This window comes from Littorina saxatilis, linkage group LG3, assembly GCF_037325665.1.
Source record: "Littorina saxatilis isolate snail1 linkage group LG3, US_GU_Lsax_2.0, whole genome shotgun sequence".
In the NCBI taxonomy this organism is placed as follows: domain Eukaryota; kingdom Metazoa; phylum Mollusca; class Gastropoda; order Littorinimorpha; family Littorinidae; genus Littorina; species Littorina saxatilis.
This window is the reverse complement of record NC_090247.1, coordinates 19,509,474-19,533,224: the sequence shown is the minus strand read 5'-3', so window position 1 is coordinate 19,533,224 and position 23,751 is coordinate 19,509,474. Positions and strand designations below refer to the sequence as shown.

At 42.7% G+C, this 23,751-nt stretch overlaps 1 protein-coding gene across 1 annotated transcript in view; it reads right to left on the bottom strand.

Moving 5' to 3' along the window:
* Positions 1 to 1,996: 1,996 nt before the first annotated feature.
* Positions 1,997 to 23,751, bottom strand: part of LOC138960864 (two pore channel protein 2-like) — a 51,861-nt gene continuing 30,106 nt past the window's right edge. Inside the window, exons 14-28 of the mRNA XM_070332503.1 lie at positions 23,320 to 23,405; positions 22,792 to 22,886; positions 22,169 to 22,288; positions 21,341 to 21,397; positions 20,821 to 20,949; positions 16,938 to 16,990; positions 15,456 to 15,552; positions 14,421 to 14,492; positions 13,983 to 14,059; positions 13,482 to 13,551; positions 12,900 to 12,982; positions 11,987 to 12,068; positions 11,448 to 11,542; positions 5,723 to 10,740; positions 1,997 to 2,524 (exon numbers count right to left, since the gene is read on the bottom strand). Of these exons, the coding sequence (XP_070188604.1) occupies positions 10,662 to 10,740; positions 11,448 to 11,542; positions 11,987 to 12,068; positions 12,900 to 12,982; positions 13,482 to 13,551; positions 13,983 to 14,059; positions 14,421 to 14,492; positions 15,456 to 15,552; positions 16,938 to 16,990; positions 20,821 to 20,949; positions 21,341 to 21,397; positions 22,169 to 22,288; positions 22,792 to 22,886; positions 23,320 to 23,405 (1,195 nt within the window). The 3' untranslated portion in view covers positions 1,997 to 2,524; positions 5,723 to 10,661. The remainder of the gene's footprint in view (positions 2,525 to 5,722; positions 10,741 to 11,447; positions 11,543 to 11,986; positions 12,069 to 12,899; positions 12,983 to 13,481; positions 13,552 to 13,982; positions 14,060 to 14,420; positions 14,493 to 15,455; positions 15,553 to 16,937; positions 16,991 to 20,820; positions 20,950 to 21,340; positions 21,398 to 22,168; positions 22,289 to 22,791; positions 22,887 to 23,319; positions 23,406 to 23,751) is intronic.

Sequence of the window (23,751 nt, the reverse complement as noted above, 5' to 3'; positions counted from 1 at the left end):
TACGGTTCTTCCATTAAAGGAGACTTTTGACTTCTGGCCCAAAACACAAACTACGATTTTAAACTCAAAAGGCATTGGTTTACTAGATATTTGGAGAATAAAAATGCAATGGCAATGCCAATCCAAATACTCTAAAACTGTTTTTGTTTGTGTGTCTTTACTCTAATATTTTGAATAAAAAAAAAAGAAAGGTAGGTTGTTGGAACGTTTGTTATTGACAAAACAATACATTCACAGATATGTTCACAGATATACTTAAAAGACCGTTGGGTCGAAATATCTGTGAATGTATTGTTTTGTCAATAACAACAGTTCCAACAATCTACCTTTCTTGTTTTTTTATTCTGAATTTTGGAACGTTGGCAGTCTCTTTGTTTTTGGATTTTCTAACATTTTGATCTTTCTTGAAGTGGCCTGTAAGTGGTTGAACTTCTCAGCACTGCTAGATACATGAAACTTTGTTCTGTTAAGTTAGTTTCCAAAAAGGGTGACTCTTTCGTCGTCTTATTATCACTGGGGAATGAGTCAGGCTATCCCAAGATATGCATGCATTCGAAAGCACACAGAACAAGAGGCGAAGCCTTCGAGGCTCACGTAAGAAATCGACAAACAGTAACACAAACTCAATCACTCCGTCACACACACACACACACACACACAGTAAGCATAGGTGAAACTGTGCAAGAAAGCGAGACACTAGATCTAGATCTGTCTGTCTGCATGTAGCCTACTAACAGGGACACGACTGCCAACTAGTCTCGGCCCGCTCAAAATAAAAAATAACAATGACCGAGACTTTCAGTAATTCCTTCGCGTGACGTCTAACCCTCTTACGCCATAATGTGACGTCTTCAAATGACGAAATGTTAAAGTTTCTACCACAGACATACACACGCACAAACACACACACACACGCACAAACGCACAGACAGACAAAGTTACGATCGTATAGGCTACACTTACGCGAGCCAAAAACAGACTTAGATACCGGCGGACAGAAACAGAGACAGACAGGCAGGCAGGCAGACAGACGGATTGACACGCTCACACACACACACACACACACACATACACTCACACAATCAATCACACACACACAAATGCGGAGTCACTCTTATAAACACACACACACACACATGGACACTAAACCTCACATGCATCCCTCCTTTGGATAACTCATTGAAACAATTCTGCAAACAGAATTTGTACCAGTACTCAAATCTCATATAACTGTTTGTCTTATCATATCACATGATGATGAGTGGAATAGATTAGTGTCGTTTCTATACTCACCTTATATCACGATTGACCTCAAAAATAAACTGTTGTCGAACAGGTGGTCCCATTTAATATTTATTTTGTCCTGATACAGTTAAATTACACTTTGAAGCCATATTGCTACATTTAATTTTTTTTTTTAAATATTCTGAAGTTATACAGTATTGAGTATATGAGAGAGAGAGAGAGAGAGAGAGAGAGAGAGAGAGAGAGAGAGAGAGAGAGAGAGAGAGAGAGAGAGAGAGAGAGAGAGAGAGGGGATGTGGAGAATGTGTGTGTGTGTGTGTGTGGGGGGGGGGTGCTCTTGTGTGTGTGTGTGTGTGTGTGTGTGCTCTTGTGTGTGTGTGTGTTCTAGTCAGCATGAGTCCTCTAACTTAGTGCTCAAAACGATGCAACCATTTTTAAAGCAAAAAGCACACACACACACACATGCTTTCTCTCTCTCACACACACATACACACATACACAATTATTAACCCTTAGGCTGGCTGTCGCGACATATGTCGCGCTACTTTACCTATACTGCGACATATGTCGCGCTACTGGCTCAGTCTGTTTGGTCTGTTCCGATTACCTCCCATGGATGCGAAAACCTATATGACCGTTTTTCTTTATTTTTCTCTTTGTTAATTCACCAGTGGCTATGTAACATGTGTTACAGAATTGCACCAGTGTAAGGGTTTAACACATTTATGTAAACAATATGAAGAAACTGGAGTAAAAAGACAATCTTTATTCACGATCTCTCCTAGAAAATGTGTATACGCTTTTCATTGCCACTGGCACTTTCAACTTGTCAACCACAGGATTTTAGTGCTTGTAGAACAGAGAAGCTATTTATGATTAAAACAATTAACTTTTTTTCATGGTGCCAGACATTTTTCAGGTAATATTAATTCCTTCCGCAACATGATGAAACTGACTGTCAAACTGAAATGAACAACAGAAATATGCAGCATATATATTGATATAATTATATACTTATTGCTATGGAATGCCTAACTATAACAGCGTGAATACTGTACAATAAAAACTAAGCTCAGTATCTTCAGACCTGTCAATGCACAACAGTGAATATGTAAAGATATTGTTTGAGTACAAAAATGAGTATTCACTGAAAGAAGCCAGGGGCTAATTTTACATACATGTACTACATTATACAAGCTTGAATGATGTCAAGACAAAATTTAAAAATTGCTCAAACTTGCCACCTAAATTATTTTGTTCTTTGCACTCGTACTTTCAACTCCGCCTAGGACGGTCCCAAGCCCGGCTGAAAAAGGAGGAGGGTTGGGCGTGGGGCTAGCTACCCCACCCCGTAAAAAACCCCACTAGCTACAGAAACGCCAAGAAGACAACCAACGGAAATCTCGGACCTGGGAGAAGATGGACCTCCAGCTGGAAGGAATATGACGCCGGGCGGTGAAAGCCAGAGCAATCCGGAAGCCGTCAGGCCGACGACCATCCTCACAACCAGGACCACCACCACCATAGGTACATGGAACGTACGGACCATGTATGAGACCGGGAAGTCAGCACAAGTGGCTGCAGAGATGAGAAGGTACAACCTCAACATCATGGGAATCAGCGAGGCAAGATGGACTGGTTCCGGGCAGAAACGACTGATTTCCGGCGAGCTACTGCTGTTCTCGGGGCACGAGCAGGAAGACGCAGCACACACCCAGGGCGTGGCCATGATGTTGTCCAAGTCAGCACAGGGAGCCCTACTTGGATGGGAAGCACATGGCCCACGGATTATGACAGCCTCCTTCCGGACTAAGAAAAAGAGGATCAACATGGACGTAATCCAGTGCTACGCCCCGACGAACGACAGCGAGGAGGAAGAGAAGGATGACTTTTACAACAGGCTACTTACCATCATTCAGGACAGACCGAAGAGGAACATCATCATCGTAATGGGAGACTTCAACGCCAAGATTGGAAGTGACAACCGGGGCTACGAGGAGATCATGGGACAGCAAGGGTTAGGCGAGATGAACGACAACGGAGAGAGGTTTGCCGACATGTGCGCCACAAGCGACCTGGTCATCGGAGGAAGTGTTTTTCACCACAGAAGGATACACAAGGCAACGTGGGTGTCACCAGACCTGCGGACGGAAAACCAAATCGACCACGTGTGCATCGGGAGGAAGTTTCGCCGCTCTCTTCAGGAGGTTCGCGTCAAACGAGGAGCAGACGTTGCTTCAGACCATCATCTCCTTGTGGCAAGATTGAAGCTGAAGCTCAAGAGGAACTGGACAGAGGGCTCCAGCCAACGACAGAGATACAACACCACAGCGCTAAAGGACAACAAGAAGCAGGAAGAATTCAAGATCACGCTCTCCAACAAGTTCCAGGTCCTAGAAGAGCTGCTTGAAGAGGAGACCATAGAACAACAGTGGCAAAGAGCGAAAGAAGCAGTCACGTCAACGTGCCAAGAAGTATTGGGCTCCAAAACACACAACCACAAAGAATGGATATCGGCGGAGACATTAAAGAACATTGAAGCAAGGAGAGAAAAGAAGACTGCACTGAACAATAGCAAAACAAGAGCAGCGAAAGCAAAAGCGAATGAGGAATATGCAGAAGCTAACAGAAGTGTCAAGCACAGCATCAAGACAGACAAGAAGAACTACATAGAGATGCTGGCGACAGAAGCAGAAGAAGCAGCTTATCACGGCAACACCAGGGACCTGTACTCGACCATCAAGAAAATATCAGGGAAGTTTGCCAAGCCAGAGAGACCCGTCAAAGACAGAAACGGAAGAGCGATACCCGACGAGGAAGGACAGAAGAACAGATGGGTCGAGCATTTCCAGGAGCTACTCAACAGACCGGCTCCTGCAAACCCACCGGACATACCACCAGCGGCAAGCGACCTGCCAATCGAGTGCTGCGCACCGACCAAGGAGGAGATCAGCAGCGCCATCAAGCAGTTGAAGAACGGCAAGTCTGCGGGACCTGACAGCATCCCGGCAGAGGCGCTGAAGACCGATGTGGAGACCAGTGTGGAGATCCTCTACCCACTCTTCTGCAAGATATGGGAAGAAGAAGAGGTACCAGCAGAATGGAAGGAAGGCTACCTCGTCAAACTCCCCAAGAAAGGTGACCTCAGTTCCTGCGCCAACTACAGAGGAATAACGCTGCTGTCCATCCCAGGGAAAGTGTTCAACCGCATCATACTGAACCGAATGAAGGAGGCAGTGGACCCGCATCTCCGTGATCAACAAGCCGGCTTCCGCAAGGAAAGGTCGTGCACAGACCAGATTGCAACTCTGCGCATCATCCTGGAGCAGTCCTTGGAGTGGAACTCGCCTCTCTACGTGAACTTTCTTGATTACGAGAAGGCGTTCGACAGCGTGGACAGGCAGACCCTCTGGAAGCTACTGAGACACTACGGAGTGCCGGAGAAGATAACAAACATCATCAAGAAATCATACGAAAAGATGACCTGCAGGATAGTGCATGGCCGACAACTCACCGACGCCTTTGAAGTACGAACCGGAGTGAGGCAAGGCTGCCTGCTCTCACCTTTCCTGTTCCTGTTAGCGATCGACTGGGTCATGAAGACGTCGACTGACCAGAAACGAAATGGCATCCAGTGGACACTTTGGACACAGCTGGACGACCTTGATTTTGCTGATGATCTGGCTCTTCTCTCTCACACCCAACAACAGATGCAGGAAAAGACCGGCATTGTTGCGGACAACTCAGCTAGCCTGGGCCTCCACATCAACAGAGGGAAGAGCAAGGTGTTCAAGACAAATGCACCTAACAACACACCCATCACAGTCGAAGGCAGTGCGCTGGAAGAGGTGGACAGCTTCACCTATCTCGGCAGCATCTTGGACAAGCAGGGAGGAACGGACGCAGACGTCAAAACCCGCATCGGCAAGGCCAGAGCAGCATTCCATCAGCTGAAGAAGATCTGGGGATCCAGCGAAGTCAGTATCACTACAAAGATCAGGGTTTTCAATACCATCGTGAAGCCGATCCTACTATACGGAGCCGAGACCTGGAGAACCACCGTCACCACCATGAAGAAAATCCAGGTCTTCATCAATACCTGCCTCAGGAAGATCCTCAAGATTCGCTGGCCAGAAAAAATCAGCAACGAAGACCTGTGGCTGAGAACCAGACAGCAGCCCGTCGAGGAGGACATCCTACAGAGACGCTGGCGGTGGATAGGCCACACCCTTCGCAAACCTGCTTCAAACATCACAAGGCAAGCCCTCACGTGGAACCCTCAAGGCAAGAGAAAGAGAGGGCGACCCAGGAACACATGGCGCCGAGATTTGGACGCAGATGCAAAGCACATGGGAAAGACGTGGGGAATGCTGGAAAGACTCGCCCAAAACAGAGATGCATGGAGGGAGCTGATTGGCGGCCTATACCCCAGACGGGGTCACAGGCGTAGGTGAGGTGAGGTGACTCGTACTTTCACAAACCGAATAAAACACACGATGAACATTGAAATGATCCCTATTAGGGAACAGTGCGCCTAGCAATAAGGCAATGTCCATCTAATATACCATCTGATTCATACCATCTGATTGCAAAAGAGCATTTTCCTTATAACATAGTGTTACAAGAATCAAAATCAAATGAGCCTCAGACAAAGTGCCAATAAGAAGATCTAAGAAACGAACAGAAGTAACTGCTCTCTCTCTACATATATAAAAAGACAGCAATGATAAGTAAGGGTTATGTTTGTTCGTTCATGGGCTGAAACTCCCACGGCATTTACGTGTATGACCGTTTTTACCCCGCCATTTAGGCAGCCATACGCCGCTTTCGGAGGAAGCATGCTGGGTATTTTCGTGTTTCTATAACCCACCGAACTCTGACATGGATTACAGGATCTTTTTCGTGCGCACTGGTCTTGTGCTTGCGTGTACACACGGGGGTGTTCGGACACCGAGGAGAGTCTGCACACAAAGTTGACTCTGAGAAATAAATCTCTCGCCGAACGTGGGGACGAACTCACGCTGACAGCGGCCAATTGGATACAAATCCAGCGCGCTACCGACTGAGCTACATCCCCGCCTAAGGGTTATGTGAAGCCAGTCTCCTGGCACCTGCAATTGCTCATTTCAATGCTTCTTATTTTCTCAAGTGCTAGAAGAATCTGTTTGACACTCACAAACCATTGTCAGCCCAAAGTGCTTACTCCCCTTTGTTTCTTAGATCACAGATTTGTACGGTAATACAGAATAGCACTTTACACGTTAAAAAATATTTTCAGAGCAATACAGCATTATCCAGGTAAAATTAGTATTGAATATCAGCACTCAGATAAACCTGTAAATAAAGCTAGACCACGTCCTGTCTAAGTAAGTTGGACGGTTTGAAAATGCACAACTCTAAAAGACCTGTGGAAATGAAAATCAGAAACTGAAGACAACCCTGTTTCCATCACAACCAAGTGACCCTAATTAGTTCCAAATGCCTCCGACCCCTCCTAATTTGGGGAATCAATCTAGAACATACAAAATAAGGAAATGACAATCAATTCAAAGTATGCATGAAATGTAACCGGTGAAAGAACATTGGTGGTAGAATATGTACACAGACATTCTTCAAAGAAAAATGTTATGTTTGAGAGACTCTTTGTCACACACACACATACATGCAACCCCCCCCCCCCCCCTGCACGGATGCACATGCACGCACACACACACACACACAATTTTAAGGAACAAGGTGCATTTTCCTGGAAGACAATATCTTTGGTACTACATGTACATTTCTAAAATGTATACGGACAGTGCAGAAATCTTTCTTTGTGTACAACTTACCCTGCAAAAGCAGTCTTTACTTTTAAAAATTAACAGAACAAGTGATGACTGTACTAGCAAAAATTGAAATAGCCAATAAGCGCATGAGGTTTTAATCGTAACAACGGAAGCCCTCATAAACAATGAGAGAACAAACTTTCTGCAAAAATTCCCAACAGTTACGCATCATCTTAATTGGCCAACAGATCAGAATCGTCACTGGCACACACCAGACACTGTCTGCCATATTGTCTTTTGTACATGAAGTTTCACTTATGTACTAGTAGTTCATTCTAACCCTAACCCATTCTTGACAGATAACAAAGTCATCAAAAATTGAAGTTAAAATAGTAACCCAAAAAACGTAGACCCTGTAAAAGCAAATACAACTGCTTTTCTAATGTTTGTGAAAACCTGACTACACTACGGTTGAACCTGCAATGTGAGGCCCCTCTGTTGAGAGGACACCTCCCATGAAAGAACACCTTCAGTAGCCCCTTTGTCTATTATCTTCACCAAAATGTACCTGTCATTAAAGGCCACCTACAATGCAGGGACACTTAGCTGGTCCCAATGGTGTCCTTTCATGGCAGGTACCAGTGTAGGTAAATTCAGAGAAAAACACACACAGATTTGCTGTTACAAGCATGAGACAAACATCAGGTAAGTACATACATATATGGATGGAATTCTCACAAGGCAAATGAATGTGATTCACAATACATGTATCAGTTCACAAGGGAGATAATGAGTATAATAATGTAAAAAGTGCCACATGACCCTGAAAGCACAAGTCTCTGAAAACAATGATTAAAACAATGAAAGACAACCAATTCTTATCATGATTCGGGAAGACAAAAATATTCCCACGGCTTTTGATCTTCAAGGCAGAGAACTTCTGCTGGCCATTTTGCTCATCACTAGGTGGCTGGCCCATATCTGCACAAAGTCTTGTTCAGGGAAAAATTGCAGTATGAAAACTAAGTTGTATGTAAACTAAGGGCATGCATACATCATTTAGGTACAAGTACAGGTTTATGCAGGCTAACAGTATCTGACCATACATACGTCTGTAATATTTTTGCACATCCCCATCACAAATACACACACTCTCTCTCTCCCTCTACCCCGCCACTGATCTGCCCCTTCTCTCTCACTTTATCAGAACGGCAAAGATAAAAACCTATCTTGGTCAAAAACCACAATCACAATATCTAGCTGTAGAGTATATATAAGAATACATGAGAGTACATGTATCCTCAACAGGAAAGTTCCTTGATGCCTTGTAAGAGTTTCCGGAGCATAGAGTTTTGTGGAAGAGGTTGCAGCTCAGTCGGTGTCGCTGCTGGTTTCAAAACCAGTTTGTCTCTATCGGCGTATGATTTCCCCAGGGTTTGTCGAAAGCTTCATTACTCAGAGTTCACTTTCTGTCAAGACTTTTATTGGTGTCTCAGAACACCTTCACGTGCATGCCAAACCGGCACGGTTGGCCTAGTGGTAAGGCGTCCGTCCCGTGATCGGGAGGTTGTGGGTTCGAACCCCGGCCGGGTCACACCTAAGACTTTAAAATTGGCAATCTAGTGGCGTCTGGCATTATGGGGTTAGTGTTAGGACTGGTTGGTCCGGTGTCAGAATAATAAGACTGGGTGAGACATGAAGCCTGTGCTGCGACTTCTGTCTTGTGTGTGGCGCACATTATATGTCAAAGCGGCACCGCCCTGATATGGCCCTTCGTGGTCGGCTGGGCGTTAAACAAACAAACAAACAAACAAACAAACAAACAAATGTGCATGCCAAGATCCCAAGTTCACAGCTTAAGTCTCAGTGCTGGGAAAACATTAACACATGCAATGATGCATGCAGGGGAACAAAATGGGTAGCATTACACAGTCATTGCACAACCTGGGAATATTAGCCTGAATGTACCTGTAGACCCTCCACAAGGACAATAAGTGTCCAGTGGAACCCCCCTCAAAGACCCCATAATATAAGACTTTTGCCCCTTTAAGACCTTGTTTTGATAGATTGTTCATAACCTCTGTTTGTTTGTTTGTTTGTTTGTTTGTTCGTTCATGGGCTGAAACTCCCACGGCTTTTACGTGTATGACCGTTTTTACCCTGCCATTTAGGCAGCCATACGCCGCTTTCGGAGGAAGCATGCTGGGTATTTTCGTGTTTCTATAACCCACCGAACTCTGACATGGATTACAGGATCTTTTCCGTGCGCACTTGGTCTTGTGCTTGCGTGTACACACGGGGGGTGTTCGGACACCGAGGAGAGTCTGCACACAAAGTTGACTCTGAGAAATAAATCTCTCGCCGAACGCGGGGACAAACTCACGCTGACAGCGGCCAACTGGATACAAATCCAGCGCGCTACCGACTGAGCTACATCTCCGCCCCCATAACCTCTGTAAATTGATCTCCATTTTTAAGACCTGATTTTCTTTGGTTTTTGGAGGTCTTGGAAGGGGGGTTCCACTGTACCAAAACCAAAATGTCTCAACTGGGGTTGCCGTGGGGACCCTGTTTTTCAACACCATGAGTTTTGATAACAGCTTGACAGTAATCAACATCTTTCTTTATTTGGTGTTTAACGTCGTTTTCAACCACGAAGGGTTATATCGCGACGGGGAAAGGGGGGGAGATGGGATAGAGCCACTTGTCAATTGTTTCTTGTTCACAAAAGCATTAATCAAAAATTTGCTCCAGGGGCTTGCAACGTAGTACAATATATTACCTTACTGGGAGAATGCAAGTTTCCAGTACAAAGGACTTCACATTTCTTACATACGGCTTGACTAAAATCTTTACAAAAATTGACTATATTCTATACAAGAAACACTTAACAAGGGTAAAAGCAGAAACAGAATCCGTTAGTCGCCTCTTACGACATGCTGGGGAGCATCGGGTAAATTCTTTCTCGTCCCAACCAATATGGGACTCCCCCTAGCCCGTGGGGGGTAGTAATCAACATCGACATGATTTCTATGATAATAGGTCAGCACCCTGTAACAACAGTTCACAGGATGGAGCTGAGAAAGTCTGACAGTCACACCGTCTGTTTCTGCACTTCAATTAGCACCCTGAATTGAGAGTGTGTCATCATTGTTAAAAATAACTATAATGTACGACACCCCCCTCAAAAAAGAAAAAGAAAAAAAGAACCACAGACGAATTAACTGTTATTGCTTTGATCATGACATTTTCCACCATATCTTCTTATCAACTGTTGATCCTTCATCCACTACATGTATTCCATTTTACTGCAAGTCAGCAGAATTTGGTTATTTTCCCCAGAAAAAAAAACGACAGAAGAAAATATTATGCTAGACTGTTACAGTATTACCGTAATTTAAAAAAAATGTCATGTAGAAGTCTCCTTTCTTTGTTTCTATTTTCAGTTTTGCTGCTCAACTCCTTAGCCTTGCTTCCAATCCACGAAATAGTGTTTTATGGTTTGTGATTGGTCAGCATCTCTTGCTATGAGAAGAGAGGAAGGCTGTCATTGGCTGGTTGCTGATCATCTCTCCATTGTGAAGTTTGTGATTGGTCAGCATCTCTTGCAACATGATGAGAGGAAGGCTGTCATTGGCTGGTTGTAGGTCATCTCTCCAGTGTGAGGTGTTGGTGCAAGCACAGTTGCATGAGAAGTTCGTTGTCGGCCGGCTCTTTCAGCAAACCCCTGAAATACAGAGATCTGTGGCGTGCAGCGTTAAACAACAGCAGTGGTTCAATGACACATCACAACAGTCCGAAACTCCCTGGTAGAAATTCTATTCATCTGCCCATTTGTGGAGCACCGAGTAATTCTACAGAGACAGTTTCCTTGTGCAAAATCACAATATAAGCCCCCCCCCCCCCCCCCACCCCCACCCCTTTACATTTTGTTCTAAGCAAAGTCAATACATGTACTAACTTAATATCAACTCATCACATTTTCAAGTTCTTTCTTTTTACACTAACCAAAAGGCACCAATGCCCACACCAAAGAAAATGTCTAGCTGATCAAGCCCAAGTCTTTGCATCCAATTAAAAAAACAAAAGGAGAAAGGTCAACTACCAAAACCACCAGTAACCTATGATCAAAACCTAATAAACACACACACACACCAACTCACACACAAACACGCATGCACACACACATGTATACATGCACGCACACACGCATGCATGCACACACACACAAACACAGACACGTACATACACTCACACACGCACACACACACCCACAGAAACACACACACACACTCACTCACTCACACACACACACACACACACACACACACACACACACACACACACACAAATTGAGGAACAAATCCAGTAAACACAGCAGAGCAACATCTTCTATCTCTAAAAACTCTTGCAGTCTGCACAGTAGAGACTTACCTGAACATGTCATGCACGCTATTGAGAGTGACCGGAGTATGAAAAGCCTCCGCCTCCTGTTGTATCTGATGGCGATCCCACTTCATGATGAAATTCTGAAACAGTATCTTGCAGGTGTGATTGCGTTGCTTTGGAAACAGAGTGAAGGGCTAAACTTTGAGATCAACGACAGCTAAGTTCTCTCATAATGAAATTCTGTCACGTACAAAATAATGCAGGGTTTCCTGCTATTTCCTGCTAATCTATGTATCTATTTTTTCACAAACGACTCTGAAAGGAAAGTTTGACAAGCCCAAAGATTTTTTTCTTTTAAGTTTGATTCTATTTATCTTCTGAAGCAAGTAAGCTTCTCATCGACAAAAATCAAATACAAAGAAATATTAGGTTCTTCTCAACAAATTTCACAGCTGCATCGGCACTATACCAAAAGGATCAAAAACATGTGAGCAAAACAGCACTGTCCTGGTGGAATTTGGCCAAGACATTCTAGACCATATCACCAACTCAAACTGAGTTGACGGTATAAGGTGCCACAGTACCTCCATGATGAGAGCGGTGAAGAGATTCAACACGATGATGACGGATATCAGCCACCAGGCCACAAAGTACAGGTACGACCATCTGAAAGCAAGCAGCACGCAACGCTAACATTAACCTTCACCGGATCACGCTTTGGATTACACAGTCCGGATGATGTGGGTCCTGTACGACCCATACTTTTAAAGAAGGATTTAACGTAAAAAGTATGGGTCATACACGACCCACGCCATCCGAAGAAGGATTTAACGTAAAAAGTATGGGTCGTACACGACCCACGCCATCCAAATAGGGATAAACATCGTAAAATCCTTTTTAAATTCCATATCGGGTCGCCCAAGACCTACATCATCCGGATTGTCCCATTCAAATGACGTCATTGTTTTTACGTTTGTTTACAAAGATAATCCTTCAGAAATTAGTCGATGGGAGGTCCCCATGGTGGTTGTGGCTCTGGGTCGTTTACGCCCCAGGAAGCATGGTGAAGGATAAATGTTTGAATGAACTCTTCTGTCCCATGAAAGAGGGACTTTCAACAGAAATCACTCAAGGTAAAAAAAACAGCACACAAAAAACGGTCAGATTACTTTCACCCTGCCATGGAAAAATACCTTTCCACTTATGCAAGGCTCTTGTGGTTAGACATCAGTGCGATCTTTGCCACTCTCTATGAACTCTAAATAAATTATTAAGAGAACACCCTTGAATTTTATTTTTCGAGTCTGGGACTCAAATCACACTAACACACAATGGTTGCATTTTCTACTCCTAGATTTTGAGACCTGAATGACACAAAAGCAAAATCATGCTAAAATACTTTTTCTTCACAGTAAAATGTCAAAAACGGATGCAGAATAGTATTATCTAAAGTTGATCTGCACTCAACATTAGTTTGATAAAGAGAAGACAACTCACGCGGAGGTTGCGGCCCTGTAGGCCTCCAGAAACACCATCCAGTTATTGACCACCATCACGTCCCAGAGAACCATAATGGTTGCCTGCAAAACAATCATCGGGTCACCTGATTCAACACAGTAAAAACATAAAAAATATACAAGGGTAGGAAAGAAATGTGTCACTCTTTCTTCATATTGTCTCTCCTTTTTCTGCCACCATATACTCACTCACGCATCCACCCGAACCCCCCCCCCCCCCCCATCCCTCCAACTCACTCACACATAGACACAGACACACAAACACACATGACACACACAGACACACAAACACACATGACACACACATACACACACAGACAGACATAGATATGTTGGAATCCACAAGTCATTATACTCACACCCCATGATAATGCACACACACATGCACACATAAACGAGTCTCACTGCCTCTCTTCTTCTCTGTTTCTGTCTGTCTGTCTGTCTGTCTGTCTCGCTCCCTGTCTTTCTCTCTGTCAGAGCTAGGCACCATTCAAAGTTCAGAATGTTTTATTCATGTGCATGTGCCAATAAGAACTGAAACCCGCTATCAGGTCACACTCACTGCAAAGTCGTCAAAGTTGTTGGACCAGTACTGAAGCTGGCGGTAGCTTCCACATTCATACGTCACATTGCTGCAATCAAACACAAAATAGATCTGTGATCAGTATATTCACACAAAATAGATCTGTGATCAGTATATTCACACAAAATAGATCTGTGATCAGTATATTCACACAAAATGTCTCAAAGTGTGAACTCAATATTTTGATGTGTAACTCCTTTTGGTCTATGTTAGCTTTAAAATCGTATGGGCAGAAAGCATTGTGAAGATTTTTCTGGATTTGTTTGTGTTTGTAAGGCTGTAGCAAGCACTGTATCATTGAACAGTTATGAATTTTAATCCTTCAAAACTCTTGCTGTGTTTAAGGAGCAGAAATAAACTACACCTGTCGACTGTATCGGCCCTTACATGTTTGCTTTATAACATAAAATCAAAAAAAGAATGCATGCATAGCATATATGTAAAAAAGAATTCATTGGGTACACCTGCTTTCTGTCTCACCTTTCAGTCACATTGTCAAATGTTATCACTCCTCGAAACAGCTCCATTCCTAGGATGGCAAAGACGTAGTATATCACCTGTTACAAATAATGTTACAGTAAATGTGCAGGCTATTACAGTTTTGCAAGTTTCAAATTCATTTGTAAACGCATTCCCTTAACATCACAACAACAAGCAAATAAAGAGCAGAAATGTAACAGAGGGATTAAGGCTGTGTATCTGCTGTCTTCCTTTGCAAAAACACTGTATTTTAAGTCACATATTGCCTTAAACTCCAATATTTTGTCTCCCCAATAAACTGATGAATGTTCAGAACTACAAAAGCATACTGGCACAGATGTAAGGAAAAGAAAAATGTCTCAAAGGGAATCATCTGAGAAGCAGACGATCTGGAATCAAAAGTTCAAACAACAACAAAGAGTAATGAACAACACTTACAATGAGAACTCCAGCGAAAGCTTTCATGTTGCTGACCAAGTCTAGCAGCACACTTGTGATCACCCTCATTGACTGGTAAACAGGAAACACAAACACATATAATGCCTCTCATAAAAGAAATTGCAGTTTAAAAAACAAGAAAAAACAACAACAGATGAAGACATTGCCTTTGTCCTCATTTATAGCTGATAACCCAAGTAAATGTACCCCCATTGAAAGACTCCCTCCTTTTCAAGACATCTCTTTCTCAGAGACTTCTAGGTCTCCGTGTGAGGGTTTCACTGTACTGTAAATGTTTATCCATGTGGAACACTTTTTTATTTTTTATTTAAAAAAAATTTTTTAACATGGTTTTATTTCTTTTTGGTACATAATTATATAACCTGACAACAACATCAGACATCATCAAATAACATCAGACATACAAGGCTATGCTATATATGCATCTTGGTCTGAACAAGACTTCATTCAATTTTGATATTGTGACACATGTACAATATTTGACATTGGGGATCCGTTCCCAAGAACATGTTTATATTAGGAGATGCTTTAACTGAAATTAACACAACAACTTGACAGCAAAGCATCACAATCTCATCTTGAATAAAAATAGTCTGACTCAGTTTCCCAATAAATAAGAAAGGTTTGTTTTAGGCACGTTTAATTCTAAAATCAATCATTCAGGTTGGCCTAGTGGTAAGGCGTCCACCCCGTGATCGGGAGGTCGTGGGTTCGAACCCCGGCCGGGTCATACCTAAGACTTTAAAATTGGCAATCTAGTGGCTGCTCCGCCTGGCGTCTGGCATTATGGGGTTAGTGCTAGGACTGGTTGGTCCGGTGTCAGAATAATGTGACTGGGTGAGACATGAAGCCTGTGCTGCGACTTCTGTCTTGTGTGTGGCGCACGTTATATGTCAAAGCAGCACCGCCCTGATATGGCCCTTCGTGGTCGGCTGGGCGTTTAGCAAACAAACAAACAAAAAAACAAATTTCAACTGAACAAAGAAAGGAAGACAAGAAACCATGAGCACCAACCCTGAAGAATGAGATGATCTTGAGCAGGCGCACCATGATGAGGATGTTGATGATCCTCAACACGTTCCACAGTGTGGTAATGCTGCCTGCATCACTTCTGCAACCCAACCACGGCAACACCGAGTCAACTTACATCCTGAACAAACGGCAATGAACACACAAGGAAGGGATATTGCTTGCAGCCTTGTTCATAGACAACCGGTCAGTTGGACCTGGATTCAAATTTTATATCAGTTAAAATGTCTTGGCCACAAAAAACACTCTGTGCTTGGATTTATTCCCCCCTCTGCTTCTTTACCTCTGTAAACTTGTAGGGGTAGTTATTTTTCGATAATGACCCAGCAACCAAACAAATAACGACCCAGCAACAGCCTGAATCCTCGATAGTGCAATGGGTTGAGAGGTTGTTCTGTTTCGGTACTACTTTTTGCGACTGAAAAGTTCCGAACGCTCTAATGTACGAAATATACATCTCTGGAGCAAACAATACAAACATACCGCATTTAAATTAACAACTACAGGCCTGAACACATGAATCTCCATATAAAATCCATGAGTTCGGTTGTTTTCTGAATCTCATCTGCCGTGCCGTCAAGCCGTTCATCACAAGCAATTTCCCAAGGCAAGTAACTCATACTTTGTCTAGCGACAAGAGTAGTTCCCCTTCTTTTCACTCAGTTCCTTCGACAACAGGCTGCAATCCGACGGTCAGTTTTCAACAATATTTCATTTAATAAACAGATCACACGCAACCAAATGCACACATCTCATCAATTTAAACAACATAAAGGGGTTTCATACACTATTTTCTCCAGAAAACTGAACTTCATACAGTTTTTAACGTTGGAACACGGGTGCAAAAGTTCGTCTGCTAGTCCCATTTGACGAAAAAACATTATTCTAAGCGATACCAAAACATATACAGAACACACAATATCTGCCTTTGCCGCCACAGCAGAATAACAGCATATCTGTGTACTTGATTTTAGCCCAAAATAGGAAAACTGACAAGAAGTGTTAACAGAATGGAATGATTTGCACAGAACTATACAACCGCGCATTAATCGATCGCCTGCGCAGGTTGACTGGTTGAGAGAATAGGATTCGATCAAACTTTCGCAAAAAAACTCCTCTTTTCTTTGAATAACTGAAGAAAGGAGGAATAAAGAGGTTACACACCTCGTCTCAGTGATTATCAAAAATAATGGTCTCAGTTCGCGGTCATGAAAAAGCTCGCTAAAGCTCGCATTTTTCATGATCCGCTAACTTCGACCATTATTTTTGATAATCACTGAGACTCGGCATGTAACCTCTACTTATTTCCTTCGTCAAATTTGACAAATTAATCAGAAAAGTGTGAACTCTGCAGAGCAGCTGCTGTCAAAGGGGAACTACTGCGTCACCCTGTGTCACTAGTTAAACACAAAAATATAGTGTGTTGACTGCGAAGGCAGAGAACGCAACTGAAGGTTTATGACTCACCGGTTGTAGAAGAAGGGGATCCCAAACTTGATAGCAGAATACAACTCCCCAATCTGAGAAAAAAACAAACATGTGCAAACACAGAATCAAATATCAAAGATGTCTTATAGGAATGTTGAATTTATGACAACACAAATTGCTACATTCACTGACCTTTGACCCAGCGGTCTTTGAAGTGGACAGACAGACACACACTAATAAGGCCCCCCCCAAAAAATAGTCTGTTTACCGTAACCCGACCGACCCTATTTATTTCGCGCGACCCTAGACTTTTTTTTGGCATTTGGGAAAAAAAAAAAAAAAAAAAAAAATCTTGTGTTTTTTTTGCAAAATAACGTAAAAATATGGTTTTTTTGGAAAAAAAAAAAAAATCCCGACCTACCGACCCTATTTTTTTGGCCTATGTTACCGTAAACAGACCTATTTTTTGGGGGGCCTAATACAGAAAATAAACTGATCTGACAAATTATGCAGAAACTCGCTCAGAAGACACAAGCGAGGCAATGTTTAATGCACACTCAGAGATACAAGTCGGCTAATACTTTGATGTGGTATTACATCAACTATAGCACAGGCCAAGATGTAGATACAGTAGTACCTGCCATATCCGGTCACCCATTAGTCATTGCAAAGGTGACCGCAAATATCAGGTGGCCGTCCATTACAGGCCCCCTCCTCCTCCAAACAAGAAGGGCAAAGCCCATACGACTCACATGCTTGACCTTGACCAAGGTCAAATAACTAAACCTAGCAATGACATCATACACTAAGAACTGCTTTACACATTTTTCCTACCAAAATACATGTGACCTTGACCCAAGGTCAAGGTCATTCAAGGTCATGCAACACAAAGCTGTTAATTCAAGACATAGGAAGTACAATGGTGCTTATTGGCTCTTTCTACTATGAGATATGGTCACTTTTAGTGGTTCACTACCTTATTTTGGTCACATTTCATAAGGGTCAAAGTGACCTTGACCTTGATCATATGTGACCAAATGTGTCTCATGATGAAAGCATAACATGTGCCCCACATAATTTTTAAGTTTGAAACAGTTATCTTCCATATTTCAGGGTCAAGGTCACTTCAAAATATGTATACAATCCAACTTTGAAGAGCTCCTGTGACCTTGACCTTGAAGCAAGGTAAACCAAACTGGTATCAAAAGATGGGGCTTACTTTGCCCTATATATCATATATAGGTGAGGTATTGAATCTCAAAAACTTCAGAGAAAATGGAAAAAATGTGAAAAATAGCTGTTTTTTAGACAACATTTATGGCCCCTGCGACCTTGACCTTGAAGCAAGGTCAAGATGCTATGTATGTTTTTTGGGGCCTTGTCATCATACACCATCTTGCCAAATTTGGTACTGATAGACTGAATAGTGTCCAAGAAATATCCAACGTTAAAGTTTTCCGGACGGACGTCCGGACGGACGGACGTCCGGACGGACGGACGGACGGACGGACGGACGGACGGACGACTCGGGTGAGTACATAGACTCACTTTTGCTTCGCATGTGAGTCAAAAAAAACCCAAAACACGATCAAGTTTTCATGAAGAAAAGAAAGCGATCATCCATGAGCCGCCGATTCATCGTCTCTGTTAGTTTTGCTTTCGTTTATGAGTTGTTCTTTGCTACTGGTCACAAGTGGGGGTCAGCTCACACGGACGCATTTTGTCAATACAGTCTAGGGGAGAAACTGGTCACAAAGCACCCAGTACATGCCAGAGAGATAGGAGAATCGGCACAATCAAAGAAAATACCAAAATCATTCAATAAATATGGAAATATTAAGATTTACTGTGAAAATGCAAGCAAAAATGGCGTCCAAAAATGGGAACGCACACTTGGTGCGTCTTTGAAGACTTACCTCCCGTTCTGTGTTGTTGATGATAGTCGTGTTTGTGCTGTTTTTGTTGAAATAGTATCTAATAAAACTGATGCAGTTCTTGAAATATTGCAAATTATTGTTGTCTTTGTGAAATGCGAGAGTGTTCTGAGGCGTAATCTGCATACGGCTGATGTCCCACATAGGGTACCCCACTTCGATCAGCGTATCACTCCAAATGAGCTTCATAGCAGAAAAGCAGATACACTACCAAAACACTGCATAACAGATCTACAAGTCTGAGCCAGAATCATTGAAATTTACTTTCTGTATAAAATATTGCAATCAAATTTGTTCACGCCGTCACACAAATAACGCAGGTTACCCTCGCCTTCGATTCAAAGTAACTCCAATCTGACTGAATTACCATCGAAACGCAGATGACGAACTGATTCACCACACATTTGTGGTATTTTACACACAAATTTCAACTGTGTTGTTTCGCGATAAACAGCCATAAACAAACAAATGTGGCGCCGTCACGTCGCCTCGGAAGGAATAACGCAGGTGACCAAGACTTGTTTCCGATACCTGTCTGATTAAAATCATCGGTTTTTTTCACGAATGACGGCTCTTTGGCAGATCGGTGAGTTGGAAACTGTCTATGAATGTTTCATTTAATGTCAAATGCGTACATACTTGTCGATATTGTTACCTTTGGGCTCATAAATGAAGTCAATGGTCGTGTTTTCCTAAAGTGACTTTTGTCAGCATAGAACTTACTGTGCTTTGATCATTGACTGAGAAGAATCTTCCGATGACACTAGTTCATTTCACTACGCGACTACAGATCTGCAAGGAAACTTATGGCAGGGGAAATAAGCTTAACTGAAGACGAATAAGCGGAGTAACTGTTCTTCAACGGATTGCTCTCACTGATCTAAATATTTAGATCTTGTCGTCTGCTAGTCTGCTAGTAAGTAGTCTTCGGTCGTGTGAAAGTCACATCTATTTCGACTGTGTGCATCGATCCGTGTAGTGAAAAGTTGATCTTTGATGATTTGGCAACATAACTTCGCTAAATGTGCTTCGAGTGTATCTCCCCGTTAACCATTTGAAAACGTCTTTTAACAAGACCATGTTTCGACAGCCCAGACGGGGAGGATCCTCGATAGCTCACAGGGTATAATAATGTTTTCCGCCGTTTTTTGAAGAATCCTTTCATATTTGATATTCCAAAAGTACCCTATGACACGACTCGAGTGGCAAAGAACATTCTCTGCAATTCCTGTCTCAGTCCGTGCAGCCGTTTCGGGTCCTATCGTCATCATACAAACATACACACAGACACATAAGAACTAGCTTTAAAAGTTAGATTATGTAAGAACCATGTGAACCAGTGATTTTTTCTTATGTACAACAGATACTACAGTATTTCTGCTTTATGAAAAGCTATATTTCAAAAACAAAACTAGAGATTTGAATTTTGACCACTTTTCCCCCTTTCTGTCACCAGTACTGAAGAACAACTCTTATACATCTTAATTATTTGCGTGTTTAACTCGATCGTCCTGGCTAAGCTATTGTTTCGTATGTTTCTATGTGTGTTGTTTGGATTGTTATATATGTATTTGAGTGTCAGATAAACAAGTGTTTCAAACTCACATCAGCTGTGATCGATCCGGAAGTGACTGCCGTAAATGTACATGTATGCGCATGTCTGTATTTACAGTTTGCGCATGCGTAAGTATTCATGTCGTCTGCTCGTGCTGTGCCGTCTGTGCACACAACACACACACACACACCACAGGCGCTCGCCCGCGAAAGTGACCGTTCCTGTCGAGTAAGAGGGGCACCTTAGGGCAAAAATCAGTGACCGTTGACCGCGTCAGACAGGTTAACGGCCATTAAGAGTCAATTATAGAAGGAAAACTCATTAGTCATGGGAAAGCTGGCCGCTCCGGGCAGGTTCACGCCCACGAAAGGGCCGGAAATGGAAGGGACTACTGTACACAGAACAGAGAAATTAACATTATCAGGACACTTACCACCAAAGCGACAGTGATGATCGCATCAAAGATGTTGCTTTTGAAATGGATGTAACGCCTCGGTCCATTGGCCCAGATTTTCAGTAGCTGCTCCAAAACATAATAGTTGGCAAAAGCGAAGTTGACAACCTGAAAGAGAGAGAAATGCAAAGACTTAGATGCACGGCAATTGAAAGGTCAACACTTTTGAATGGACAAGTTTAATATCTGCGAGTATGGTTAAATGCTTGTATGCATGTGTGTGTGTGCGTTTGTGTGTGTGTGCCTGTGTGTGTGTGCGTGTGTGTGTGTGTGTATGTGTGTGTGAGCGTGTGTGCATGCATGTGTGTGTGTGTGCATGCATGTGTAAGTGTGTGTGTGTGTGTGTTTGAGTGCGTGTGTGTTCATGTTCATGTGTGTGTGTGTGTGTGTGTGCGTGTGTGTATGTGTGTGTGTCTGTGTCAGTGTGTGTCTGCATGCCTGCACGCCTGTGCTCATGTGCATGCATGCAGATTTAGATATTGCGTTACTGTATACTCACTCGAAGGTCTGAGGTGCTGTCATCAAATGACTCTGCAAATTCTGTTGCAAGCTCCACCTACAAGAGATTGAAACAATACAATGTACCGTCACACAAACACTTGAGACAGTTGAGTAGCTGACTCATCAACGGCTCCTTGGATTTGTTTTTTTAACGAAGCGAAACAAAACCTTTCTTTAAAATTGGACATTAGCAACACTGAAATTTCTTACAAATAAAAATATACAATAGACAACGTTTTTAGTGTCGGAAACACATGGATCAGAGCATGTGTTTCCGACAGTCCCCTCGCTTGTGATTGGTCCCTCCTTTGTTTGTCGGAGGTTTTGCAAGAAAAGGTCACTTTCCAACAACCCCTACAAACCCCACGAAGTTATTTTCGGAATTCGTCTATGGAAAGAGAGAATGCTTTATGTCCTAAAGGCTAAATATTTCGCCTCTTAACCCCTTCACTGCCACAGTATAACAGCATTATCCGAACGGTCTATGGGAAAGAAATGTGTTTAGAACCCCTACAAGTACTTGGACAGTGGTTACCTCCCATTTAGTTTTCAGAAATGTCCTGAAATGTTGTTGACACAAATCCCACGTATGAGATACGGTTATGGGCGTAGGACAAACCGAAAATGACCACGTATTACATACGGGGTGGGCAGTGAAGGGGTTAAGGACAAGATATGGGTTATATGATTCGAGTTTTACCCCCTCACGGCTTTTGACGAGATACACAAGTGTAGAACGTATGCCAAAAAATAAAAGCACTCCAACACTGTCCACAGCCGCCCCCCCCCCCCCCCCCCCCCTTATTTTTCTTTCTTGTCAACTTACAGTGATAACGACGACATTGCACAGAGCCACACCCATGCCGAAGTAGGAGAAGTATTTGTGAACAATCACGCGCTGAATGCGCCGCAGGGTTGGACGTTCAAACCACCTCACTCCAACCTCCTGTATCAACAGACATCAGACTTGATCAAACTACGTGCAGCACACCAGAAACATGTTTTAGGCTTTAAGTTCAATATATGTCTATTACGCACACAGAGAATGGACAATATGATAAAATTAAAATCAGAATAATTTGTTTGCTCATATCAGCAAACAAACACACACACACACTCATGCGCGCTCGCAAGCATGCACATCCACACACACACACACACAAAACAAAAAGCTATGCAAGAACCAAGTGTTCAAATTCATGGGAAGACTTTGTTCTTGTGTTCAAATATAGCTGCAGTCAGTGAAGATACCACTGAGATCAAGACAGTATCTTTTTATGTTCAGCTAAACTTCATATCATAGCTATTCTTCATAACATAAAATACTGCAACGATAGACTGGAAAATAAAATCTCACTTGATGTATCCAAAATTGTGCAGTATGCATTTTGTATTTCACTGATGGCTATAAGTGTCGTTAAACAAAGAAAATGAAACAAGATGACGTACGGTGGGTGGGGCTATCTCCGTGTCCAGAGCGGTGAAGAGCTGCTGAAAGTCGGTTGCTGAGTACATCAATTCTGGATGCTGTTTCACTTTCTGTTAACAATACCATAAACATAGCATAACATGATCACAGAGCCGGCAAATGATGCAAACAACAGTAAAATGTTATAACACCAGTGTGTGTTTACAGCCGCCAAAAGCCTGTGTGTGAAGAATCTACATATCAAAAGGCCTGTGTCTGACCATTCGTCCATCTGTCTGTAACATTTTTGACCGCTTATAACTCCTGTATTTATCTAGCAAATCGCTCCGCAACTAGCGGAGTCACATGCATTCAAAACAGAATGTGTTTACACCATACAATTAAAATCCATAATGCAAGATAAATTCCTCCTGAAATAAAACCCACAAACAAAGAAAAACCATAGGAGCTGGGCGAATACAGAGAACAAAATAGCTGCCAGAAAATACCTTTCACGTTATTCCTCACTGTCACTGAAATGAAAATCTGCATGGCAAAACTTGGCCTACTTGCCTCTATCAGAGAACTTTTCATTGTCTTTGGCAACATAGCCTTTTCCAACACTGCTCTGATGACAAAACCTCCAACATCATTGCTGAAACAGAACAATAAAATTACATAAAATTAAAAAAAATAGAAAACAGTAACCATTATACCAAATGTGGTCATTACAGACAGGTGGAAAGGTGAATTTCATTGGTAAAAAACTTGTCACGGATCCTCTGTCAGGATTCTCAACTTCCAAGATATCAGCCTTTGAAAATAATTTCAGGATTCAATGCCGTCAAACTGGAACACCCCTGATGCATTTACCATTTATGGTGTGAACTACTTGCTCTGCGTTAACTCATTGTCTCCCAGGTACGGATATATCCGTACCCACTCATATGGCTCTATCTGACCAGGTACGGATATATCCGGTCAGACTGTTAGCTTCAGTC